At 32.5% G+C, this 23209-nt stretch overlaps 3 protein-coding genes across 6 annotated transcripts; 1 reads left to right on the forward strand and 2 right to left on the reverse strand.

The window, feature by feature from the left end:
- Nucleotides 1–3195: 3195 nt before the first annotated feature.
- Nucleotides 3196–5860, forward strand: LOC114372341 (40S ribosomal protein S3a-like). The gene is made up of 6 exons (XM_028329843.1): nt 3196–3356; nt 3460–3565; nt 4057–4194; nt 4289–4474; nt 4863–5063; nt 5518–5860. Exons 1-6 carry the CDS (start codon nt 3298–3300, stop codon nt 5611–5613), a joined length of 786 nt encoding a protein of 261 aa, XP_028185644.1. The 5' UTR covers nt 3196–3297; the 3' UTR covers nt 5614–5860.
- A 318-nt stretch (nt 5861–6178) lies between these two features.
- Nucleotides 6179–7032, reverse strand: LOC114372342 (uncharacterized N-acetyltransferase YoaA-like). Its single transcript, XM_028329844.1, has one exon. The coding sequence runs from the start codon at nt 6939–6941 to the stop codon at nt 6369–6371; it is 573 nt and encodes a 190-aa protein (XP_028185645.1). The 5' UTR covers nt 6942–7032; the 3' UTR covers nt 6179–6368.
- A 2076-nt stretch (nt 7033–9108) lies between these two features.
- LOC114372338 (protein NETWORKED 1A-like) lies at nt 9109–16534 on the reverse strand. Of its 4 annotated transcripts, none has more exons than XM_028329841.1 (5): nt 16382–16534; nt 15569–15652; nt 15208–15430; nt 10700–14874; nt 9109–10568 (listed from the first exon to the last, which is right to left on the reverse strand). In XM_028329841.1, exons 3-5 carry the CDS (start codon nt 15308–15310, stop codon nt 9432–9434), a joined length of 5415 nt encoding a protein of 1804 aa, XP_028185642.1. In that variant the 5' UTR covers nt 15311–15430; nt 15569–15652; nt 16382–16534; the 3' UTR covers nt 9109–9431. The 4 variants fall into 4 exon arrangements, with proteins under 4 accessions (XP_028185642.1, XP_028185641.1, XP_028185640.1 ...); XM_028329840.1 differs by having other exon boundaries at nt 16377–16534; XM_028329839.1 differs by having other exon boundaries at nt 16339–16534.
- Nucleotides 16535–23209: the final 6675 nt, after the last annotated feature.

Consider the following 23209-nt stretch of genomic DNA (forward strand, 5'->3'; position numbering starts at 1 on the left):
AATTCTAAAACTTTGTAAGCCAAATACTCAGACTAACACTAAATATTTCTAAGGCTTTTTCTCCCATAATTAATTAGAAATGCATAATAAGACACTTTCTTTCTTTTTTTGTTTTTCAGGAATATGTTAATCTTGCAACTTTTATTATATTATAGTTTTATACTTACCCTGAGCTATTTGAAGTTTGAATCGATTACTACATTTAAGAGTTAATAAAGATATAAAAATGATAAATACAAATGTAAGTTATTGTCTGTGATTATCAAAAGTGGTGTAATAAAACTGATTGGGAATATTAGTCCAGTTTTGTAAAATTTTACTATATATTGTTGACCTTTACAGAGAAATATTGAGCATTGCATGCATGTCATGTGGCTGAGATTTGATTAGAAGGTTATAATTTGTTATTATTTCTTTTTAAATAATGCTTCAGATTCTTTTAAATTATTTATCTATACACTTGTAATAAAATTATTTATTGAAAAGACTACTTTTGAAAAAAAAATATCTCCTTTTTCATTTTCAAGTAGATCTCTTGCTCTCTTTTTTTAATCAGCAAGTATATCTCTTACTCTGTTTCTTATTCTTTCTTTTTTTATTTTTTATTTATCAGGAATATTTTTTATTTGAGCAAAAATCACTTCTTCTCATTTTATTAATTTTTATATATTTCTATTATATTAAATTATCTAAAATCCTATTTAATTTCATGTTATTTTCTCTTTTATTTAAGCTCTTTCTTTTTTTTTATACTTTTTTCTTTTCATTTTGTTTCAAACCGAGTAATGATTTGACTATGTGGAATAGAAAGTGGTTGATTTAGTCAATTTGAAATTTTCACATAATAAATGCATTTTGTTTGGTAGTTGTTGGCCTTTGAAGCCAATAAGCCATGTTTGCATCCCAGATTATTTTCGGAAGAAAAGTTGATAATTAAGGGGTATAAATATTAGGATGGCAAAATCGATCCAAATCTTATGAATATTCGTAAATGGAAACGGTACTTATTCGCTTTATTGAGTTATTGAAGATAAGAATGAGTGAGGATATTTAATTTCAATTTTTTTTTGGAATGAATCCATATATATATATATATAGTTTTACATTATGGATATATGTGAATATATCATATATGTGTGTGACTATATATACGTATATTCAAAATCAAACTGATTTATTTTAGATTTATTTGGATGATTTTTTTTCTGATATCCATTGGATTTGGTGAGGTTTGAGATTTGTGTTCTTGAAATTGAACTAAATTCCAACATTTATCTTAACTCATATATTATTTTTAATATTATTGAGTTTTATAATATTTTATAGTGTTATGTATATGAAATTTATATAATCTATACCATTTTTTTTAGATAACTTTTTAAATATATGTTTAATTCAAAATGAATATAATTTTGATAGATTTTTATTATAGAAGATTTAACATATTAATAAGTTTTTTAAATTGTTATTATTATTTTTAATGTAATTTAATTTAAAAAATGAAAATAAAGTATATAAATTTTAATGAAAACCACAAAAATGAAATTAAACTAAATCATAAAATATTAGTTTGGTTTGATTTTTATTTAAATCAAACTACATATTTTTTTTAAATTTGATTCAAATTAATTTTTAATTATTAATATAATCAAATCGAATGACAAACACTCATAATCATATGTAATAGGAAGGAAAAAGGTACATAAAAGAAAATGTGGGTGAGCTATTATTGTGATTTTGAAATTACATTTACACCCACAGCTGTTTTACATACTTCATCTGCGGCCACAATATGGAGTAGGGTTTTAGTTTTTCTATCACACCAAGTTTTCGGTTTTATGGGCTTATATATCAAATAAATTTAAATTAATATTTTTAATTAATTATATAGTTCAAAATATTTTTAGCTTATTAATTATTATTTTAAGTTTATTTAATCTATTCTAAACTAGTATTTTTGTCTATATGAATGCATGGGATAAATATTTATTTTTATATAATTATATCTATAATTCATAATAAATAAGTATTTTTAAATTTATAAATTAAATTATAATTAAAATTTATAATAAATAAATATTTAAATATATAAATTATATTTTAGGGTTTTATAAAGAAGAAGAATTGGTGTATGTGCGTTAATTGATTAATTGAAATGTGTTTTAGATGGAAAAGGTTGTGGGATAACAATAGGATAGTAATTTGACTTTTGTTTTATTGTTGGTATTATGCATCTTATTCTTATTTAATTAAGTTAGACTCAGTTAAAAGGTAGCAATGTCAACTTATCACATTTTATTGACCTCTCAACACCTCAATCGGAATATAATTTTTATTAGTATTGGAATCTCATTTGTGGTTATTCAAAGTGTGTTCTAAAAGTAAGTTTTTGAAATATTAAAAATTTGAGTTATAGAAATTAAATCTTAAAAGAGACTTCTTACATATATATATATATATATATAATTTTTATATTTTTAAAATTAATTTATGAAATGATAAAGTGAAAATCATACAAAAAATATTACTATTAGAATACAAGTTACTGTATAAAAAAGAGAGGATGCAAAGAGAAAATAGAGGTGGAATAGAATCCCCTGGAAAGTAATAGTAGACTTGTCGGGCCTGATGGAAATTATAATGTACGTGAAGTTGGGCTTAGGCATGATTGGGCTATCACTTGTTGTGGGATCCTATGATTTCAGCATGCAACAAACTATTTTTTAAAAAAATAAATCAATTGTAGCAAAGCAAAATGTTTTCCAGAGTTGTGTCTTCTAATTATTATTTGCTTTGTTGGGGATATTGAAATTTTTTTTATAGAAAAACTGAAACTCTAAAATTTTCAAATAATTTGGATCAGTTTGTTTAAACTTATTTAATGAAAAAAATATTTATTTTGATAAAATAAACAAATTTCTACTTATCTTAAGAATTAAATCCTATCTGTTTATAAAAAAATATTTTTTTATTAAGTTTTAAAAAACTTACCCTTTATGTACCTTATAACTGCGTATGATTATTTTCCGAGTGTAACTTAAGATTCTTAATTTAAAAATAGCAAATTTTGATTTAAAATAGGCTTTCCTAAACGGGCTTTACAATCTTCAGATGAGGTCCATGAAATTGGGCCCAGGTCCAGGCCCATGAATGTTGGCATCAGAAAAACCCTAAATTATTCACACTGAAGATAAAAAGAGAGGTATATAAAAGGTTAGGGTTTGGGATTTTTTGGGTGCCATTGTTGTTGCTATTTTCATCCGCAGCTGCTTTTATTCGCACCGCAAACAGTGAGCCATGGCCGTCGGAAAGAACAAGCGCATCTCCAAGGGGAAGAAGGGTGGCAAGAAGAAGGCGTTAGTATCTTCCATTTCTTTTCCCCTTTTCTCTGTTTTATTTGTGTTTTTGCTTTAACATTCAAAATTCAATGACGTGTTTGGTTTGTGTGTGAATGTGCAGAGCTGATCCCTTTGCCAAGAAGGATTGGTATGACATTAAGGCTCCTTCTGTTTTTCAAGTGAAAAATGTTGGCAAAACCCTCGTCTCTCGTACTCAGGGTACCAAGGTACTGCTTTTCGAATATTCAACAGGGAATTGGGATTTTCCCTTTTTAATTGAATATTATTGGTTTTGTGTTGTGGGTCAGTTGCATAAATCTTGAAAATGAGAAATTTGTTTTGATATAGCTTGGCCCTATGTCCTAATTGTTGAGTTGGATCTATTATAAATGTATGCTATCATTTGCCAGAGGACTTTGTTTCTCTACTGTTTTAGTGCGTTTAGTTTTTTATTTACTGTGTGAACAAAGAAGCTAAACAGAATTGTAGCTCCTTCTTATGAGGTTTTCTGTTCTCGTTAAATCTCTATAGGATATGGGAAAAAATAATACTGGTTTATAGTGTGTGCTTATTGCATTTTGTTTCTATTGGAGAACGAGGGTTTATGAATCTTCCAAGGGTCTGCTTACTGTCGCTTATTTTCAAGCATATTATGGTGTGTGACTTGGTGTTATGAACTTTGTATGCTCATGTAGACTGTGATTGTTTCAAATAACAGATTGCTTCTGAAGGACTCAAGCATAGAGTGTTTGAGGTCTCCTTGGCTGATCTTCAAGGGGATGAGGATCATGCATTCAAGAAGATTAGGTTGAGAGCTGAAGATGTGCAAGGGAAGAATGTTCTGACAAATTTCTGGGTATGATGGGTGATGCCTGAAGCTTCTTTTGATTGTAATATTGTATTGCATTATACATCAAATTTGAATTTCTGTTTATTCTTTGAATTTCTAGGGAATGGATTTCACAACAGACAAGCTGAGGTCATTGGTACGAAAATGGCAAACTCTTATTGAAGCCCATGTGGATGTGAAGACAACTGATAATTACACATTGAGGATGTTTTGCATTGGATTTACCAAGAGAAGAGCTAACCAGGTGAAGAGAACCTGTTATGCACAATCAAGCCAGATTAGACAGGTATATACTCTGTTTGGTAGTTAGATGCTACATCTCTGTTTACTAACAATAAAAAACTTCGTACCCCATTGCCCAGAGGCTCTTCGCTATGCGAAGGTATGGGGGAGGGATGTTGTACGCAGCCGTACCCTTGCATATGCAAAGAGGCTGTTTCCGGATTCGAACCCATGACCAACAGGTCACCAAGGCACTACTTTACCATCTCTTAAGTTTTTAATACGGAAACTTATGGTACAAAGTCAACATGGTATCCTGGACACATGCTACTGGTTGCCCTTCTCTATAGCATATATATAATAACTAGAAGAAATTAGTGGTTACAGAGTATGTTGTGTTTTCTTATATAATATTCCATGTAGTAATTAAAATTACACCTTTATCTTTTCAGATTCGTAGGAAGATGAGGGAGATCATGACCAACCAGGCAACAGCATGTGATTTGAAGGAGTTGGTCCGGAAGTTTATTCCTGAGATTATTGGAAAAGAGATCGAGAAGGCAACATCTAGTATTTACCCTCTGCAGAATGTGTTTGTTCGTAAAGTCAAGATCCTGAAAGCTCCTAAGTTTGATCTTGGGAAACTGATGGAGGTAATTTTTTAATAATAAACTTGGTTGTCTAGTCTGAGTTTGGTTTTCCATTAGAATATTAAACTAATACTTGCTTTTTGAGAAATAAGTTGCATGCTAGGCAATTGTGCTAATGGTAAACCAAACACACTCTTAGCTATTCGTACTGATGTACTAGTTTCATGCAGTCTTTGCTTGAATAGATGGATTAGTGCTAATTTCAGAGGATGTTTCTTATTAGTTCTAGTATATTTTTCTGTTTAAGATAAAACCAATTTCCCTATGATCTGTTATTATGTAAACTAAAATAGAAATTTAGCCCAGTTTGTTTCTTTCTTTTATGTTCATCTCCTTTATTGAATCTTATGATTCGTTGACCCTTTTGCCAATTAACATTTATTGGCAAGAAATTCTGTTTCACTTGCTCCCATGTTTGGTGGATTGGTTTGATGCCTTTGCTGTTTGGTCCGTGTAGGTTCATGGAGATTACTCCGAGGATGTTGGTGCAAAGGTAGACAGACCTGCTGATGAAATAGTGGCAGAGGAACCCACTGAAATTGTTGGAGCTTGATTTAGTGATAATGCATATTCAAATTGTTCTAGGTTTTCTGTTTCTTATGTTATCATTGAAAATTTAAGTTACAAACTTACTGTTCTGTCAAATGTTTCTGTGTAAGCTGAGTGACAGTTTTGTTTAGACAACGAGAAGACATTTTTGGTGCGTAATATATATCTGGGTTTTGTTTAGAACCCAAAATCAGATTTGCTTGCTTATATCGATAACATTATATTGTTATTATGTATTTTTTATTACACTATGACTTGTTAATTTTGTTTTTTGAATTTCAAATTTGTATGCCAAGTGCTTATTGTTTAAATTTATAACGTTAAGTATGCATGATCGTCGGAGTAATATTTAACATTTAACCAAATGAAGTATTGAAACTTATGAAATGAGGAGTAAAACTTTAATGATTTTCGGAATCTTTATTCAATTCAGTAGTGAAGTTAATAAGTTTAGACAAGGCCAGTAACAACATTTTTTGTCTAAGCGGAAAATTTCACCAATTCTACTCTGTTGAAAGATGGAGATTTTCTGTTTTTCTTTTTGTGAAGTAAATTTTCTCAAGAGCATGTGATCCTTAATTAATTCTTTTTTATCTTTTATTAAATTAAACATTTCATTACACATAAAAACATCATGTAATCTTCAAAGTAAACTACAAGAGTATTATTGGCCAAATGTGCTTGTAGCATCTATTCATATATTCAAGTCATCTGTGCATTCCAAATGGCAGACCAGTAAGTTGACATGCTTCAAACAAATCAACTTAGAGGATCGTTGGAAAGAACACTGAACATAACCATATCTCTACTTTTTCCTTTAATGACCACATACTTCCTGAGAACACCCTCCCTTTGAAAACCAGCCTTCTCCAGCACCTTCTGAGAAGCCACATTTTCCACATCAACTAGAGCCTGAAGCCTCTCCAAGTGTGGAAACTCGCTGAATGCAACTTTAATCACTTGTTTCACAGCATGTGTTGCAATCCCTTTTCCCCAGTATATGGAGGCTAAAGCGTAACCAAGTTCAACAGATTTGTGCCTGTTTCTACGCTGGCCCTCACATGAGAAAAAATCAATACACCCAATTGCACGGTTATTGAGGCAAATTGCTCTGAACCATAGAGATTTCCCTGCTATGTTTTGGATGAAGTTGATGCCATCCTCTTTGCTAGTGTAAGGTTCCCAAGTGCAATACCTTGCAACTTTTTCATCAGTGGTCCACAACATGAGATCATCAAGATCATCAAGACTAATGGGTCGAAGAGAGATTTGGGTCAAATCAAAACCCTCTTCTATGGAATCTGTTGTGGAACAGATAGTAGCTCCCTCCATGTGTGACCAACTAGATAGAGTATGTTGCTTGGGAAAAAGCTTTGAGCTTCGGCCTACTTATTATGCGCTGAGAAACCAATACGTAGAGGAGTGGTATGCTTGGAGTAGGATCAAGAAAAACTATGCACTAAATTACAATATAAGTTGCTAGCCGGCAGCCGCCATGATTTACTATGAAGTAATAGGTTCTAGGTGTTCCAATTTCATTGCGGGGTGAAATTATTAATTTTGGAAGCGCCTACAAAACTGACAAATAAATGTGACTGTGAGTGTGTGTGGAATATCTAGAATATTATTAAAAATCCTATCATTTTCTTTTTTAACAATTTAAAATCAAAGTGCTCCTTTATAAAGGCTCTACTGTTTAGAAGCCACGTCAATTAGGAACCCAAGTCAACGAATTGATCTGGAATTATAATCTTAAATAAAAAGTCTAATACGTGTGACCTTAACTCAAAAACATATCTATGGTGCTTAAGTCTCTCAAAATCTAACGTGCTTCTCTTGACTAGGATTGACAATAGAATTCGTAAGATTATGTGGAGCGGCTAAAAAGTGTAGATACAAAATAGGTTTCTTTGATTAATAAGTGAATAAATTCAAAAAATAAAATAAAATACTATCTTTGATAAATTATCTAAATGTCTCTCTTCTATGTTTAAAACCCATTGCACTATACATTGCCTACTTACCCAATCTCATGCACACAACTCCACATCTCTACAAACTTGTTTGTAAGCTCAAAGTATTTTGGTTGGGTTCGTATTTAATATTACATTCAAATCAAACAAAACTAAATATTATTATTATTATTATTATTATTATACGTCTAAAAACAAAATCAAATTGCACAATGAATGTGTTATTAGCATTTCTCAAGGATTCAAATCCTATCTTAATATTTGTTTTGCTGAATTCCTATCTTAATATATTATTATTTCAATAATGATGAATCATTTATTTATTATTTTGTTAAGTGAAAACCGAAAAAATGTTATTAGATTTATCAAATACAAGCTGGTGCAACTGTCAACATAAGGTGCAACTGCAACATTATGTTGACAGTTATTAGATTGTCCACTTAGCAGTTTTACGCAGTTCAATTTAAGCAATCAGCGCCAGTCTTCATATTTTTATGATCGGGGTAAAATAATAGATATGACTTGTCAAAATATAAGTATTTTAAAATATAAATATATTATAAAATGATAGGCATAAAATTCCAATAAAAATGATATATTTTACTATATTAAATAAATAACATAACATAATTTTAACAACTAGACGTGTCACATTTTCCATTCAATTCATTCTTATACTACCGTCTATCATCAATAAAACATCATTTTAAGTTACATCTTAAATGTATTTTTGTACTGTCAATATGCCAATTTTTAGTTTTGATTAATATTCTAGTTCATGCATTACACAAGATTTAACTTATAATAAATAAATATTTTTAAATTTGTAAATTATATTATAACTAAAATTCATAATAAATAATAATTAATTTAAATATAAAAATGAAACATAAAAGAAGACAATGATTTCAATCTCTTTATAAAAATAACACACAAAAAGAACTTAAATGCATATCTGTTTGAACTTTTTAAATATTTTGGGAGGATTCATCTCATAATTTTTCACCCATTCTGATTCTTTTTATAAGAATTAAATTAGAGATTTTGTTTGGTTCTTTTATATGAATCAAACATTCAAACTAGATTTTTCCCTTCATTTTTTTAATTTACAAAAGTACCTTTATTACAAGTTATTCCTTTAAATTCAACAAATAATAGGTAGAATATTTCCAATGTTTAAAAAAGAGGTGCCTCCATAGAATGCTGCTTACATCTTTATTTTCTTTTTTACCAGTGGAATATTGCTTGTTCACACAACATATATCACAATACTGCATAACTGTATGTATGACTTTACTATTAAAAAGAAAAACCTTAGGACTATTTAAAACTAAAATTGAACTCGGAGCCATCATGGACAGTTCTAACGATACTATTGTCTTCTCGTGAATGTTTGGAAATGTGGTGAATTATGTTGAAGAAATTATCGTAATCTTTAAAGCTACTCTCTGGCAAGGTGAAAAAACGTGATGAAACAAGGTGGTTGGTTTCCTTGAATCACCGTGAAACCAAACACACCATTAATCAGTCAGCAATTCAGCTTGATTTTAGATTGCCTTAAAGTGAAACAAACTTTCCATCACACTAGACATATAAATGTTGAAGTGCTCTGTGCTTTCATAGCTTAAACATTGTCAAACATGACAGCACAACTCCTTAGCTAAAATGTCGCTCGGTACATGTTATGTCCTCTGAAAGCTAGAACATACAGATCTGACATAAGTTACTGTGATCAGATAAAGCCTAATAGCATCTTTACCATCTAAAATTAAAAATTATTATGCTAAGATTAGACACATATCAATTAAAGAAAATACTTACAACAAAATGATATTCTACATTTTCTCACTTAGTGCTCATCAGTTGAAGGCCTTGAGCATCCACAGAACCCCTTGTTGCGCTTTTTGCTAGTTCTCTTGCTGCCACTGTGAATAAAGTCCCTAAGCAAGACCACTGTTTTTCCAGTGAATCTGCTCTTCCCTTTGCTCTCATCAGCCAATTTCAGCAAAGTGTATTGGATGTTCTGCACCTCAAACTGCAACCTTCCTATCTGTTCAGAACCTTTTCGTGCCTGCTCGGTTATTCTTTTTCTCTGGATGTGTCTACTCTTTTCCAACTCAACCGAAGTCTGCCTGTTCAGAGACGGGGCGCTCTCTTCAAGATCCTTTGTCAGTTGATCATTAGTATCTACTAATTTCACAACAGCTCCCTCAACTTCGTCTATTTGTCTTTTGACTGTTTCATATTCAGTGCCAGCTCCCTTCTTGCTTCTCTTCTTGGTCTCCGTTTTCTGTTTTAAATCTTGCACGGCTGTCTTGAGAACGGTCAGTTTCTGCGCATCGGAAGAAAGCCTCTCCAGTATCTTTCTCCTCTTGCCATCTTGAGTTCTCTCTTTTATACTTCTCGACAGCTGAAGCCTGTCAACACCCAATTCCTTTTCCACATCCAATTCTGAGGAGGTATTTTGGAATTTACCTGAATGATCTGACTGATGGTATGTAATAACATCCTCGGTTGGAACAGAACTTTGTTTCATTGCTTCACTAACCATGGGACTATCAAAGCAGTCTTGCTCGGCAGTTTCCCATAATTCAAGCATCTGATCATCAGCACCACTATTCTCTCTCCTGCCGCTTTTGGAGGCTGAATTGTCTGAGATGTGATCAAGTGGAATATCTTTCATCAATGACCCATTTTCAGTTCTTGTTCTCCACGAGTTGACATCATGTGTGCTCTCATCCTTGAGTTCTTTTCTGTTGCGATTCTCCACATTTGGCACCTTTGTCAGAGCTCCTAGGTTAGCTGTAGTGGTTAGATTTTGTTCCTTCACATGCCTCTCAATTTCTTCCACCATTGATTTTTCAACTGCTCTAATCCTTGCCTTCACACTAAGCAAATCTGAAACCCCATCTGGTATCAAAGCGCTTTTGTTATCTGTTGAACTTTGATAGCCATTTCCTTGGAGACAAGTTTCAATTACTGCATCCTGGACAAACAAACATTCATGATAAACAAGGATAAGTAGAATTCATGTTTCCTGCATATGTTCTTTGCCTCATTTAATAAGAAAGAATAAAAAACAAAACTGTAGAGGGTAACAAGTCCATGGAATATTACATTTTGTTCTTGATTGCATTCAACAGGCATTTTGTTTATCCGAACTAGGGCAGTGTGTTCTAAAGAAGCAAAATCCTCTTTCAATAAACTAATGACTGGATTATATGCAGATAACTGCCCTTTCAGTCCTCCAATTTCACTTTCAAGTAGACTGACTCTTTCTGTCATCTGTTTAATCTCCAAGCTTTTTGCATCACTTTCATCTTCAAGCCTCATGCATACTCCAGTAAGCTCGTTCACCTTATTTTCCAACAACGCTTCACTAATGGAGGAAATCTGAAGATCAAAATAGAATGTAGCAGCCTCAGCCTCCCAAAGTTCAAATTCGTTTGTTTTATCCAGCAGCTCTGAACTCAATGTTTCCTCCCTAGCCCTCTGTTGTTCAACTTCTTGACGTAAGCATCTCATCTCTGACTGTAAACTTCTGTTTGCTTCATTAAGGTGCTCAATTTCTCTTTTGTGATTCATGCAACCTTCTGATAGTTCAAGAATCTGCCTTTCAAGATTTTCGTTGATCAGTCTTGATTGTTGTTTTTCCATCTTCAATTTCTCAATATCTCTGCAAAACTCTGCACTCAACATTTCTGCAGCCTTTAGCCTTCCCTCCATTTCTAACAGTTCCACGTTCTTCTTCTCAAGAAGATGCTCTGAACTCTCAATCTGACAATTGAAATGGTCATTTTCAGTTTTGGCTTCATGCAGATCTTTGTCCATCCTCTCAACTGACTCCTTCAAATAAACATTTTCAGATTCTTTCACCTCAAACTTCTCCCTTAATAGAACAAGCTCCTGTTTAAGGTCACTGTTCACAGAGTGAAGATCGCTGAGATGTTCAGCAAGTGCACGCTGTTCCAAGACCTTCTCAGTGAAAAAGCTCTCATAGACCAAACTAAGGTTTTTTAGAGCCAGTGCCTCATGGAGGATTACACTATTCTCTTGTTCAGCAGCAAACTTTGCATCTTTGAGCTCCAAAACACTCCCAAGTAGTAAATTTTTCTCCTCAAGTAGCTTACAATTTTCTTCCTCAAACACTAGATTAGTTCTTTGCAAATCTATCAACTCCACCTGAAGGGCTTCCAATTTGGGCTGTAATTCACTCTCCTTTTCTTCTCCCTTGGTCACTTCAGACCTAAGTTGCTTGTTCATCTCCAGAAGTTCAAGCTTAACCTTCTGCAACATTGCATGCTGCTCTCTTGTATTTTCAAACTCTTGCTCTAGGATCCTTTTCTCTAACACCAGTTCTTCTCCCTCGGATTCTTGTTGCAAAAGTACAGTTAGGAGGATAGAATTCTCTACAAGTAGCTGCAGCTTCTCCTCTTGGGTTTTCACAAGAGAGCCTTTCAAGCCCTCAATATTATTGAAAATATGCGATATAGGCATTTCCTCTTGCTTGATCCCTTTGCCATGCCCCCCACCTGAATCAATCTGAAGAGCTGCAAGAACTTGATGAATCCCCATTTTGAACTTTCTGATTTCGTCTAACAAGAACTCTAGCTCCATCTGTTGCATAAGGTTTTCACTCTCCAACTCAGAGATAACTTCATCAGAAAATTTTGATGCCTCCATGTGTTTTTGACATTCAATTAATAAACCCAAGTTCTTCTGCTCCAAGTCTTCAACACACTTTTGCAAAATAAACATCTCAACCTGAGCATTAACAGCTTTATCAAGTTCTTCTTCAAATTCTATCTTCCCTAATCGGCGTTCTTCCTGTAACCGAAGAACAAGATTCTCCAAATTGGCCATTCGAGCTTCACTTGAATGTTTATGATTAGCATGCTTTTCTTTTTGGGCCAAAAGCAAAGCATGAAGTTCTTCTACTTGACAGACTTGGCTTTCTTTGTCTTTCTCCATATCAGAATATTTTTCTTCTAACTTTGTAAACCTTTTTTCCAGGTTACCTAGTTTTGCTTCAACACCCTCCAATTGAGATACCAGGACATTTCTTTCATTCAGAAGATTGTGCTTTTCATTATTCAGTAAATTGCAAAATTCCTCCAAGCTACTTGATTTAGCCCTTAAACCTTCAAGCTCAATTTTTGCATCAGAAAGGGACTTCTCCAGCAAGGTATTCTTTTCCAATAGATTCTGCATACTTTCAGTGATAATTTGTAACTGTGAAAGTAAAGATGATTTTTCAGCAGCAAGAATGGATTTTTCTTCCCGCAGAACACCACAGGATTCTTGAAATTTCTTCACTGTATCCCTTAATCCATGCAGCTCATCCTTCAAATTTGACAGGGAAGATCCCATATAGGCATTTTCACTCAAAAGCTTATCCATATCCTTTGACTTTTCATGCAGAGCTTCTTTCTCATCTCGCTCCATTTTGCAAGCCTCCTTTATCATTGTATTCTCCTTCTGTAAATCCTTCACAGATGCTGCAAAAGATTTAGGATTCAAACCCACAGAGCCTAGTTCTTCCAGTATAGCCTGGTATCTATTATTCAAGCCCAGGATTTCATCCTTTATTTGATGAGATTCCCATTGGAGGACATTACTTTCTTCAACTTTTACAGCAAACTCTCGTTCAAGTTTCTCTTTGATCTTCTTCAGCTCAGAAATTTCCATTTGCTGATTTTTCAATGACCTGGTGGAAGAGAAGTTAAGTTCATGCAAAGTCCTGTTTTCTTCCATAATCTGTTGCATTTCTTCCTTAAAACTTTGTTTTGAAAGCTCCAAGTCCTCCAATAGCTGAAGGCCATGTTTAAGCTCCAAAGCAAGAGATCTTTGCTCCTCATGTGATTGAGAGTATGACTTCTGTAGAGTATGCAGAGTAGATTCAATATGAAGAAAACGAGACTTCTCCGCATGCATCAGAGTCTGCAGTCTCTCTAACTCGGTATGCTTCTCTAAAAGCTTTTCATCTTTCAAAGAAATCTTCTGCAATAGAACATCAGCCTCTAGCTGAAGAGACCGATTTGATTTCTCCAACATATCACAATGTTTTTCAGCAGTCTTTAGTTTTTCAGCCCCACTTTCAATTTCTCTATTTAGTCGTTCAGATATTTCTTGGGCAAGCAAAATTTCACTCTCCAATGTAGATATTTTCTGCAAGCACTGCTTGTACAGGACAGTTACAGCTTCTTTCTCTCCATTCAGCTCAGCAATATCTTTCCTCAATGATTTGACTTCCAGCTCTGTTCTTTCAATTTGCTCATTTAACTTCCTGGAATACTCGTCAGCATGGGCGATCTTAGCCTCCAAAACAGATATCTTTTCAAGACATTGGTTATATTGAAGATGAGCAGCATCCTTCTCAGCCTCCAATGTGGCAAGTTCTTTTTTGAGATTTTTAGCTTCAGTTTCTGCTTTGGCAGCCCTTTCATCATTTCCCTTTGCATCCATCTGGGCCAGAGATAACATAGTCTCCAGACTAGCTATCCTTTCCACACACTGCTTGTACTGAACTAGACCGGCATCCTTCTCATATTTAAGCTCTGCTAAGGCTTCTTTCAATACTGTGATTTCGATTTCAGCTTTGCTTGCTCGTTCATCAAGGCCTCCAGCATCTTTTTGTGCCTTATTAAGCTCTCTTTCCATTTCAGATAACTTCTCCAAACTCTTCTGATGTTGAAGAAAGATAGAATCCTTGTCAGACTGTATATCTTCCAGTACTTTCTTTAAGGTTTGAACTTCGTTTTCTGCTTTCTGTGAACGCTCAGACTCAGCATGATTCTGGGCCTTCACATTCTGTTTTTCAGCTGATAATTGAGACAACCCAAAAATTTCATTTAGCTGCTTCAGACCCTTTCGGCTTAGACCATTTGCAGATTCTTCTAAACTCTCTCCATTCATTTTTAAAGTATTTTGGATTAAAGAAAACCCAAATGAATCTTTCTGTAGGTTAACTGAGTCCAATAATGCACGAATTGGATGTGGGCCATGTGGCATTTCTGGTGTGTGCGGTGGCTCAGCTCCAGTGTCTGAAGAATTACATGGTGAATCATCAGTCAGCAAGTTGGGAAATGCTTCTGCCATGGTTTTATGGGCTTGGCGGAGCTCCCCTGTCGCATGATCGTACCTCTCTGCTAATGCACGATATGCTCGGTAGAATTCCTCAACTAATTTCATGAGTTCTGGCCGCTTCTTATAGTACATCTCTGCCCTTCTTGCAAATGAGTCTGCATCCTCTTCAATAAGCTTGATCATTGCTTTTACTTTGGCATCCATGTCTGCATAAAGTATAAACACTTAATAACACCACCTAAAGATTACCTAACCATGGATTTTTATGAATTTTTTTAGTGTAAATATGTCACTATATTTTGATGAAATTTGGCGTAAGAAAATGAGCCACAGGTTAGTGTGCATGGCATAATGAAATGTAAGGACCACCATTCTGATCTCAAATTCTCAGTTCCAGCAAATGTTTTCTAAAACAAAATGGAAATTTACACGTTTACAGGGTTTTTCTATGAGAAAAGTTTACTAAGCAATATATTCAGTTTCTTCTAGCACAATGGTAGACATAGAATTGAAGATATAGAGGAGGGAAAAAGACAAACCTGTAAGGTTCTCCTGAAGCCATTTTGAATTCTTTGGGCTAATGTGGCTGTCCCACCACCAAGAGTATAAGCGCCTTGACTCCGAATGTAACAAGGTTGCCATAGCTCCAGCAAAGAACAGCAGTAAAGCTGGATTGGATTTGCAAAAGCTTGATATGGGATCTAGACCACCAATGTTGATCTAATTTCAGACCCTTTAGGTCTGTTTCTCCTCTTATTTTACCTGACATCAAGTAAATGATCATACAGTTAATACAACAAGAATAGCTCATATTCATTAAGTCCAACTTTACTTCTATGGTTTAATATAAGAAAACTAGATACAATTTCCACATCCACAAGGATGTTTTACTTGCTTTACCTGCTCAATTGGGTACACCACAGGGACCCTATTGTTTATGGAATTTGTTGCTCCAGCAACCCCCACAATTCAAAATCACGGCAGCTGTCAAAAACATAAATAAATAAATACCAGAAAGAGTTAAAAAAAAAAACAGTAAAATCAGTGGTAACACCCCGCTCCTAAATAATGTGCAACATGGTTCTCCAAATCCAAGAACATATTAAACAACAATCTCATTTTTCTACATTTTTCGGGGGGACAGAATTAGCAGAAGAAAACTAGAGATCCTGAAGATGAACAACAAAACTCACACCAAATGACCAAAAAACACAAGTTAATGAGCAGAAAAAATCTCTACCACAAACTTTGGTAGAATCAAAACACAAAATAATCACTGATCAAATTTGTTTCCACTAAACCATGGCATCCACGACATGATGAAGCAAACATGGAGAGAGAGAGAGAGAAGGCTACAGATACGGAAAAGCAAGAAACAGTGAGTGACATCAAAAGGAAGAAAAGACATTGCACGCTCGTGAGTTATGTCATGATCAAAAACAACGGATAAGCTCAGAAAAAACAACAGAAACACCTACAAGATCAACAAGAACTTGCCAAGTGAAACGAACTTGACGAGTTACACCAACTACACCGACCACACAAATGAGACGAAAACACAAAACTAAGCAAATGGGGACGCAGAAAACCACAAAAAGCACCGAACTTCAATCCATTTTCACATCACTCACACCCCAAAAACATGGAATCTGGCAATGGGGAGTGAGAACCTCGTATGAAGGTGTGGTAGTAGCAGAACAGAACACACCTTACCCCATTTTCTCTCTCTACATCTCTAACGCACAAAGTCTCACTTTTTCTCTCTCTAGGAGATGGGTTCTTGTAGCATTATATTCTGGACATGCAGGTTCTGACACTCCAATGAGTTCTTAACTGTAAAAAGGACAAGTCTTGAGAGAGAGAGAGAAGGCAACACAAGAAAAAAGAAAGAGTTTTAAGTTTTTACTGGTTTTTGGTGTGTGCTTTTTTGATAATTTCCTTTCTCTAGTTTTGAAATAGGGGAAACTCTGAGCATTGTGAATTCGCCAGACCACAGTAATTACAACGTAAATTATTTTTTATTGTTTGCGGAACAAAAACGTATTCCTCAGGTTTTTCGCTGTCTTTCATCGTTATTTTCAACTTATGAGTTTAATGAGGAAATTAAAATGACTAACCTACCCTTACTTAGTTGTCCTTTATTTTTTTCAACCCGCTTTTCTCGCTTCCTTTTTTGTTCCCCTACACACCCCCGTCACCTCGTGTCTACTTTCTTCTTCCGGTGAATTCTCCTCTCTCTCTATCCGAGGTGTTAAATATTGAGTAAATGAGATTTTGTGAGAAAAGTATCACTGTTGATTTGATGATAATGTCAAATCTTAAGCTTGTGTTTGATTTAATTTTGTAGAATGAAATTTTAAAAAATGAATGCGAGTTTTACATTTTTATATTTTATTTTAATTTAAATATTTTTTTTATTGTCACATTTCTTTTTTTCATTTAAACTAATCAGAAGCTTACTATACTGATTAATGTATGTCAAATGTATAGATCAACTTATTTTATATAAAAAAGAGAGAAACACATAATATAATACGTAATATAATGAAGAGAGATAAAAATATATAAAATTTATTGTGAAAAAATATTATAATATGAATAGCAAGATTATTTATTATATGACTCAAAAAAACATTATTTATTATATGATTTCAATGTTTTTTATACTACTATCTTTTATAAGTTTAATAATATGTTTTACTTTATTAAAAGCAGTGATAATTTTTTTTGGGTCATAAAATAACATTTTCTTAAGTTTTTAACCAAATTTATAATGAGTTTTCTGACCACTTATTTTATATTAAGAATTTATATAATCACTTAAATTAAAGCATCCAACACATGGAATAAAGAATTCAAGAATATCACTTAAATTAAATATAGTAAAGAATCCAAGAATTCACTTAATTATAGTGATTTAACTCTTATTGTGAAGATTTATATCTTAATTCTTATAATGGATTTTTCTTATGCTTATATAGTGGAATTTAAACTAATTACTTTTGTTTAGCTAAAAATCATTTATTTTCAATCAACAAGGGGGCATTTGAAGGAGAAACACTTGCGTAGACCCAACACCAAATGTGAGGCGATAGACAAATCCAATAAAAAGTATGACACATCATAAAAATACAATAAATTAATATAAAATTAAAATAATAAAAAAATAACAAAATGAAAAGGCACAATTGCTCCCACAGTCTCACCTAGTGTCATTTGACTCATCTCTCTCCCTTCTTTCATCCTCCACACCTTCCACCACTCTCATTTCTACCAAGACTTTTTGCAAAATTCCTAAGAAGCTCGTGTGAAATATGCCAATTATAGATAAAACAAGAAATTAAAAAAAATGGAAGACATTCATTTTAATTTCATATTTCACCATCGCTCAACCCACCGAAATCGAGAAACTCAGAAAGTCATGTTTAATATACAATCTACAACAACTTGAAGGGTAAAAATAATAGCTAAAATATGAGTTTTAATTAAACAAAAATAGTTGCAACTTCATTCCACGAACTCGTCATTGGAATCAAGCCACCATCCTCCACCCACTGCGCTTGCAAACCCAGTTGGTTGGTTCTGTAACGCACCACCCTCTTGCCGAATAATTATTCTCCATTTGAAGACAACAGATTAAGAACAAAGTGATCACCGTATATTTTGCATTAAGTCTCAAATGATATGATTTTGAAAAGTAAATGAAAATCAAAATATTAAATTTCTGTACTGTTAAAGAATTGTAAATTGAATACTGTTTTATGCATCTTCAATTGGATGTTGTTAAAAGTATATAGAATAATTTGTGTAACTTATTCGTGCATCCCCACCTTCGTGCATAAACTTTTTACAAAACCGACAATATGGGCGGTATTATGAGAAAAAAGGAGAGCATATCAAATCAAATATCATATTTGTAATCAAATATCATCTATTATTAATTAAGTCATATTTTTAAATATTTAGAATTCATTTTTAATATTTAAATAATCATGAAAATATAAAGTATGATGTTTTGTCTTTCAAATAAAGTCTCACAAATAATCCAAAATTTAAAAGGGGCACCTAAAAACTGAATTATTTTGGGGGAAGAGGTTTGAACAGTCAAACATTTTGCATGTGATTTTCTGCTAGCCTAATACAGGTGGGCACCCCCCATGTGCCCTTCGAATCGTCGTTGATTTAATGAACGGCACATGCAATGATCTACGCGGATCTTGACCTAGCGTTTTTTTTTTTTTTTTTTATTTCTGATAAGTTATAATCATACATTTTATATATATACTACAATATTTGTAAATTAGATAATGATCAAATATGATATGTGAAGAAGAACAAAGAAAAAAATATATATATAATTTTTTTTTTATTTACAATCATGCACAAGTGTGGGGCTGGGGCAAACTATTCACATGGCTCGCTAGGTTTTTAATTTTCAATATTTTTGCAGAAAAACTTGTATTCTTATTTTTGCAGAAAAAATAATTTGTTTTTATGAGGTCTAATTAATTTTAAATAATAATAAAATTGTATTTCAAAATATAAATTTTATTATTATTTGGTCTTTTATTTAGATTGGGGTAACTGGTAGAAGGGGGACATGAAAATATAACTAGCTCATCGACTTGTTTTGAAATATATATCTTTAGTACAGTTTCTTACGGTAACCCTTAAATGAATTCTTATTCTTAATGAAAAGAACGAAAGGGAAGTTTTCTTTCTATCCACTTGGGAGATAATGAAAGGAAATGATTCATTTTGAATTAGTGAATTAAATTATATTGCACCAGTTAAATAATTAAATTACATACATATTCTAAACGTGTGTTATAAGATTGAGATGCATGGTAGAACTTTTATTTGGGGTGCATGGCGGAGATAATGAGATCGATTTGAACCTAAAATTTCATACAAATTATTAATTTTTTTTTATCACTAAGTCAACATTGATCATAGAATTATATCACCAATTTAAAACATACTTATGATGACTTCTGCTTTATTTTTAACTCTAAATAGGTGAAGAAAATATCTTTCATTTTTTTCCAATCAAATATCTAAGTAAAAAAATATTTGTCCATTCTTTTTCTGGAACTCTTATATTTTTTTCATATATAATTATTCTAAAATAAATTGCTAAATTAGAAAAATCAACAAATAAGTTAATTTTAATAATTTTATAATAGCAATCCTTAAAAAATATAATAGCATTAGACATATATACATATTTTTTATCATAATATCTATTTTATATATATACACTTTTTTTAAAATAAATGAGGGACCTATTCTTTCCACTTATTTTCCTTCCAAACTTATATAAATAATTTATATCACTTTAATTTATTTAAGTCATAAATCTTCGTTAAAAAAAAAGTAAATCATAAATCTTACAAATTTTAACTCTTCATTCCTACACAAGATAACATCTAGTAACAATGTAACATAGGCTTTCTATAGGTTGGAGAGCAAAGTAGACAAATTTGATCCTATAGCACCTTCTTTCTTTCTTTAAGATGTTACTCCCAAACAAAGCTACCATTCTTTTAAGACAGCACTTTGCAGAGGCTGTACATCATTACCGATCCACATGATGTGATTTTTCTCCACTCTTCCCCCCTCTCTCTAACATTATTGGTCGTGAAAAAAAAGACGAATGAGACGTGTATATATTAGTACACACACATAATATATGTTGATTTTCTCATGGAAAACTTTATGTACCTAGCTCTCTTAATTCACACACACTTACTTACTAGCTAGCACAACCCCCCACCAACTTCTATATGGAGGTGCAATTTGTCAATTATGTAAAGGTGACACAATGGTCCCATCCCTAGCTATTTCATAAAAAGATATGAATCATATTATTTTTTCGTTTCTTACTAGTTGTGCTAGGCGTGGTCACTCCATGCCCCCCCCCTTAGATTTTGAAAAGTTGCCATAAACTTGTCAAAATCAAATCTACTTAGCCAATTCAGCAGGGCATATATCGTTCTAAAAGTTCGGAGAAAGGGGTCGAAAAGAGTGGAGGGGGATGTTGGGGACGATGATTCTAACATTTTCGATCATGCAATATAAAATTCATGGCATATATATACTGTAAAGGGAGGAATTAACAACAAAAAGGAATTCAAGATTTCCATTTCTTTTCATCACCACCTCACGTGCTAACAGCTAACGCGTATCATAATATTATTAATAGTTTTATCTTTTCCATTTTCTATTATTGGTACTGATAATACTTTGCTGTTGTTGTGTAAAAGTAGCATGAAATAAATTTTCGATGTAGTGTAACTGGGTAAGGTTCAGCGAAAATTGAGTTGAACTCTTATAATTTGATAAGTTATATTGCTACTACTTTGAATTAAAGAATGAAAAATGGTTAACACGTATATATTGTGCATTATAGGGTAAATATAATTGAAATGTGAAAAATATAGTTTTCTTTAATATTTAAGACAAAACTATTCATATATATTGGTGATAATAGTAAATTAAAATATATATGTTTAAAGTATTAAAAATTTGGTAGGATTGGCATAGTGATGGAAGAATAGGATAACAAGCATGAAGACTTAGGTTTCATATTCGTTATCAATATTGAAGCAAATATTAATCTTATACGTATTCAATTGCATGTATAATCAAAGAGTGTGAAAAATATTTATGATGATATAAAAAAAATAGTTATCACAAACATATAAAAAGCATTGGATATCAATGCAAAGTGTAAAAGATTAATGAAAGAAAAGAAACAAATTTTACAAAAAAAAAAAAAAAAAGATAATAAACTTTTTGAAGATTCATTTGAGATCATCAAATAGTTTAAAACTTTTGAAAATATGAAACGAAAGGTATATCCCTAAAACAATACTAGTAGAGGGATGATAAGTCAAATAAGAACACATATATAAAAAAGAGAAGACTTTAATGAAATAGACATTAATGTCAATCGCTAGGCTCTGGGTATAAGATGGTAATGAAAAGAAACTTTTATTGGGTGAAGAGGTGAAAAGAAATTTTAACCTAATATTAAAAAAAAGGTAAAAGTAAAAATATATTAAACTATTAAGAATAAATATGGCAAAAAAAAAAGTAATGTGCTAATAAGCCACAAGCAAGTTGGAAAAACTAATAATCTATAAGTTACAATTAAACTAGTTGAAGTAAATTATGTAACATTTGGATACCTTAAAAAATGTGGTGGATCTATTAAAACCACGTAAAAACGTGGTTTTTCCACAACGACAATGATCGAGTGGCTTCTTATTGATCATGAAATTGAAATCGATCTTCCTTCAGCTCACCACCATCTCAGTCCTCAAACACGATATATATAAGTTATAAGCAAGTGAAATAAGAGTTAGTTTATTAAATACTTATTTGGTCAAACAAAGTAATCAAATAAACTCTAAACTAACTTAGTCTTGTCAAACTATTAATGAAGTTGCAGGGTCTGGTTTCAACTTTGACAATAGGTGGGGGTAGCGATGGCAGTGGGACCATAATGGTGGTGTAATGGGGGACGAGGACAGTGCAATGCAAGGATAAAAATGAAGAGTTGGTACAAAATTTATAATATATGGATGAATTAATCATTTTTCTTGTACGTATATTCACGTATAAGTAATTACATAAAGGCCTTTAGTAATTTATTAAATTAAGCTAAAAAAATTCAATTTAAAATATAAATGAATTTTCGAAACGTCCCAATTAAACTTTCAAGGAGGAAAACAAAATATGAAAATACTCTAAAGTGAACTAGCTGGCGAGCTATTATATTTGTTGGAGGAAGTAATATTTTCTTTACATTGAATATTTCTCCATGACTTCAACTTTGTTTAGTTTAGAAATGAAAAAGAAAATGAAGGAAGATCAAGATTATTCCCTATTTAATAAGCACTGATGAAAAGACAAAAAATTCAGCGTCTCTCTATATATTTTTTTTCGTTCTCTCCTTGTTCTTGGACGTAAACAAGGGAACGGAACGTGAGTAATTTTGTGTTACCCCTATACATTTACTTATATTTTTATTATTTTTCTTGATGAAACCGAACAAGAAAGGAAGCATTGAGTCTTTCTTATTAGATGATAAAAGAAAATGACAACTCATTTCTTTCACCGTACCAAATTAGCAAAGATTGATGTATTTTTAAGATTGTGATTTCTCCTATTCATCGTTGTCATGAAAGAAGTAGAAGTCATTGGATTATGGTCTCAGGTATCCGCTTTACCTCGCCCATATGATCCTTCCTTGTAGCTGACTCCGATGTCTTTTCTCAAGTCATTGATTCGTCTAGGAAAAGAAAATTACTACTATTTGATTAGAAAAGCAATTAAGAATGATTAGCGGTCACTCAAAGTAACTTCTAGTCAAGCAATTAAGTGGTGCTGCTAAGTTGCCAGAAACATGCCATCTTTTACAAATTTCGGAACTAATATTTTATTCCACTGAAGGAGCAACATTTACCAATACAATAAGGAAATTTTAATAGTATATGCTTAATTCGATCGATTTCACTGCCACCGCAGCATCAT

This window comes from Glycine soja, chromosome 10, assembly GCF_004193775.1.
Source record: "Glycine soja cultivar W05 chromosome 10, ASM419377v2, whole genome shotgun sequence".
Taxonomy (NCBI): Eukaryota; Viridiplantae; Streptophyta; class Magnoliopsida; order Fabales; family Fabaceae; genus Glycine; species Glycine soja.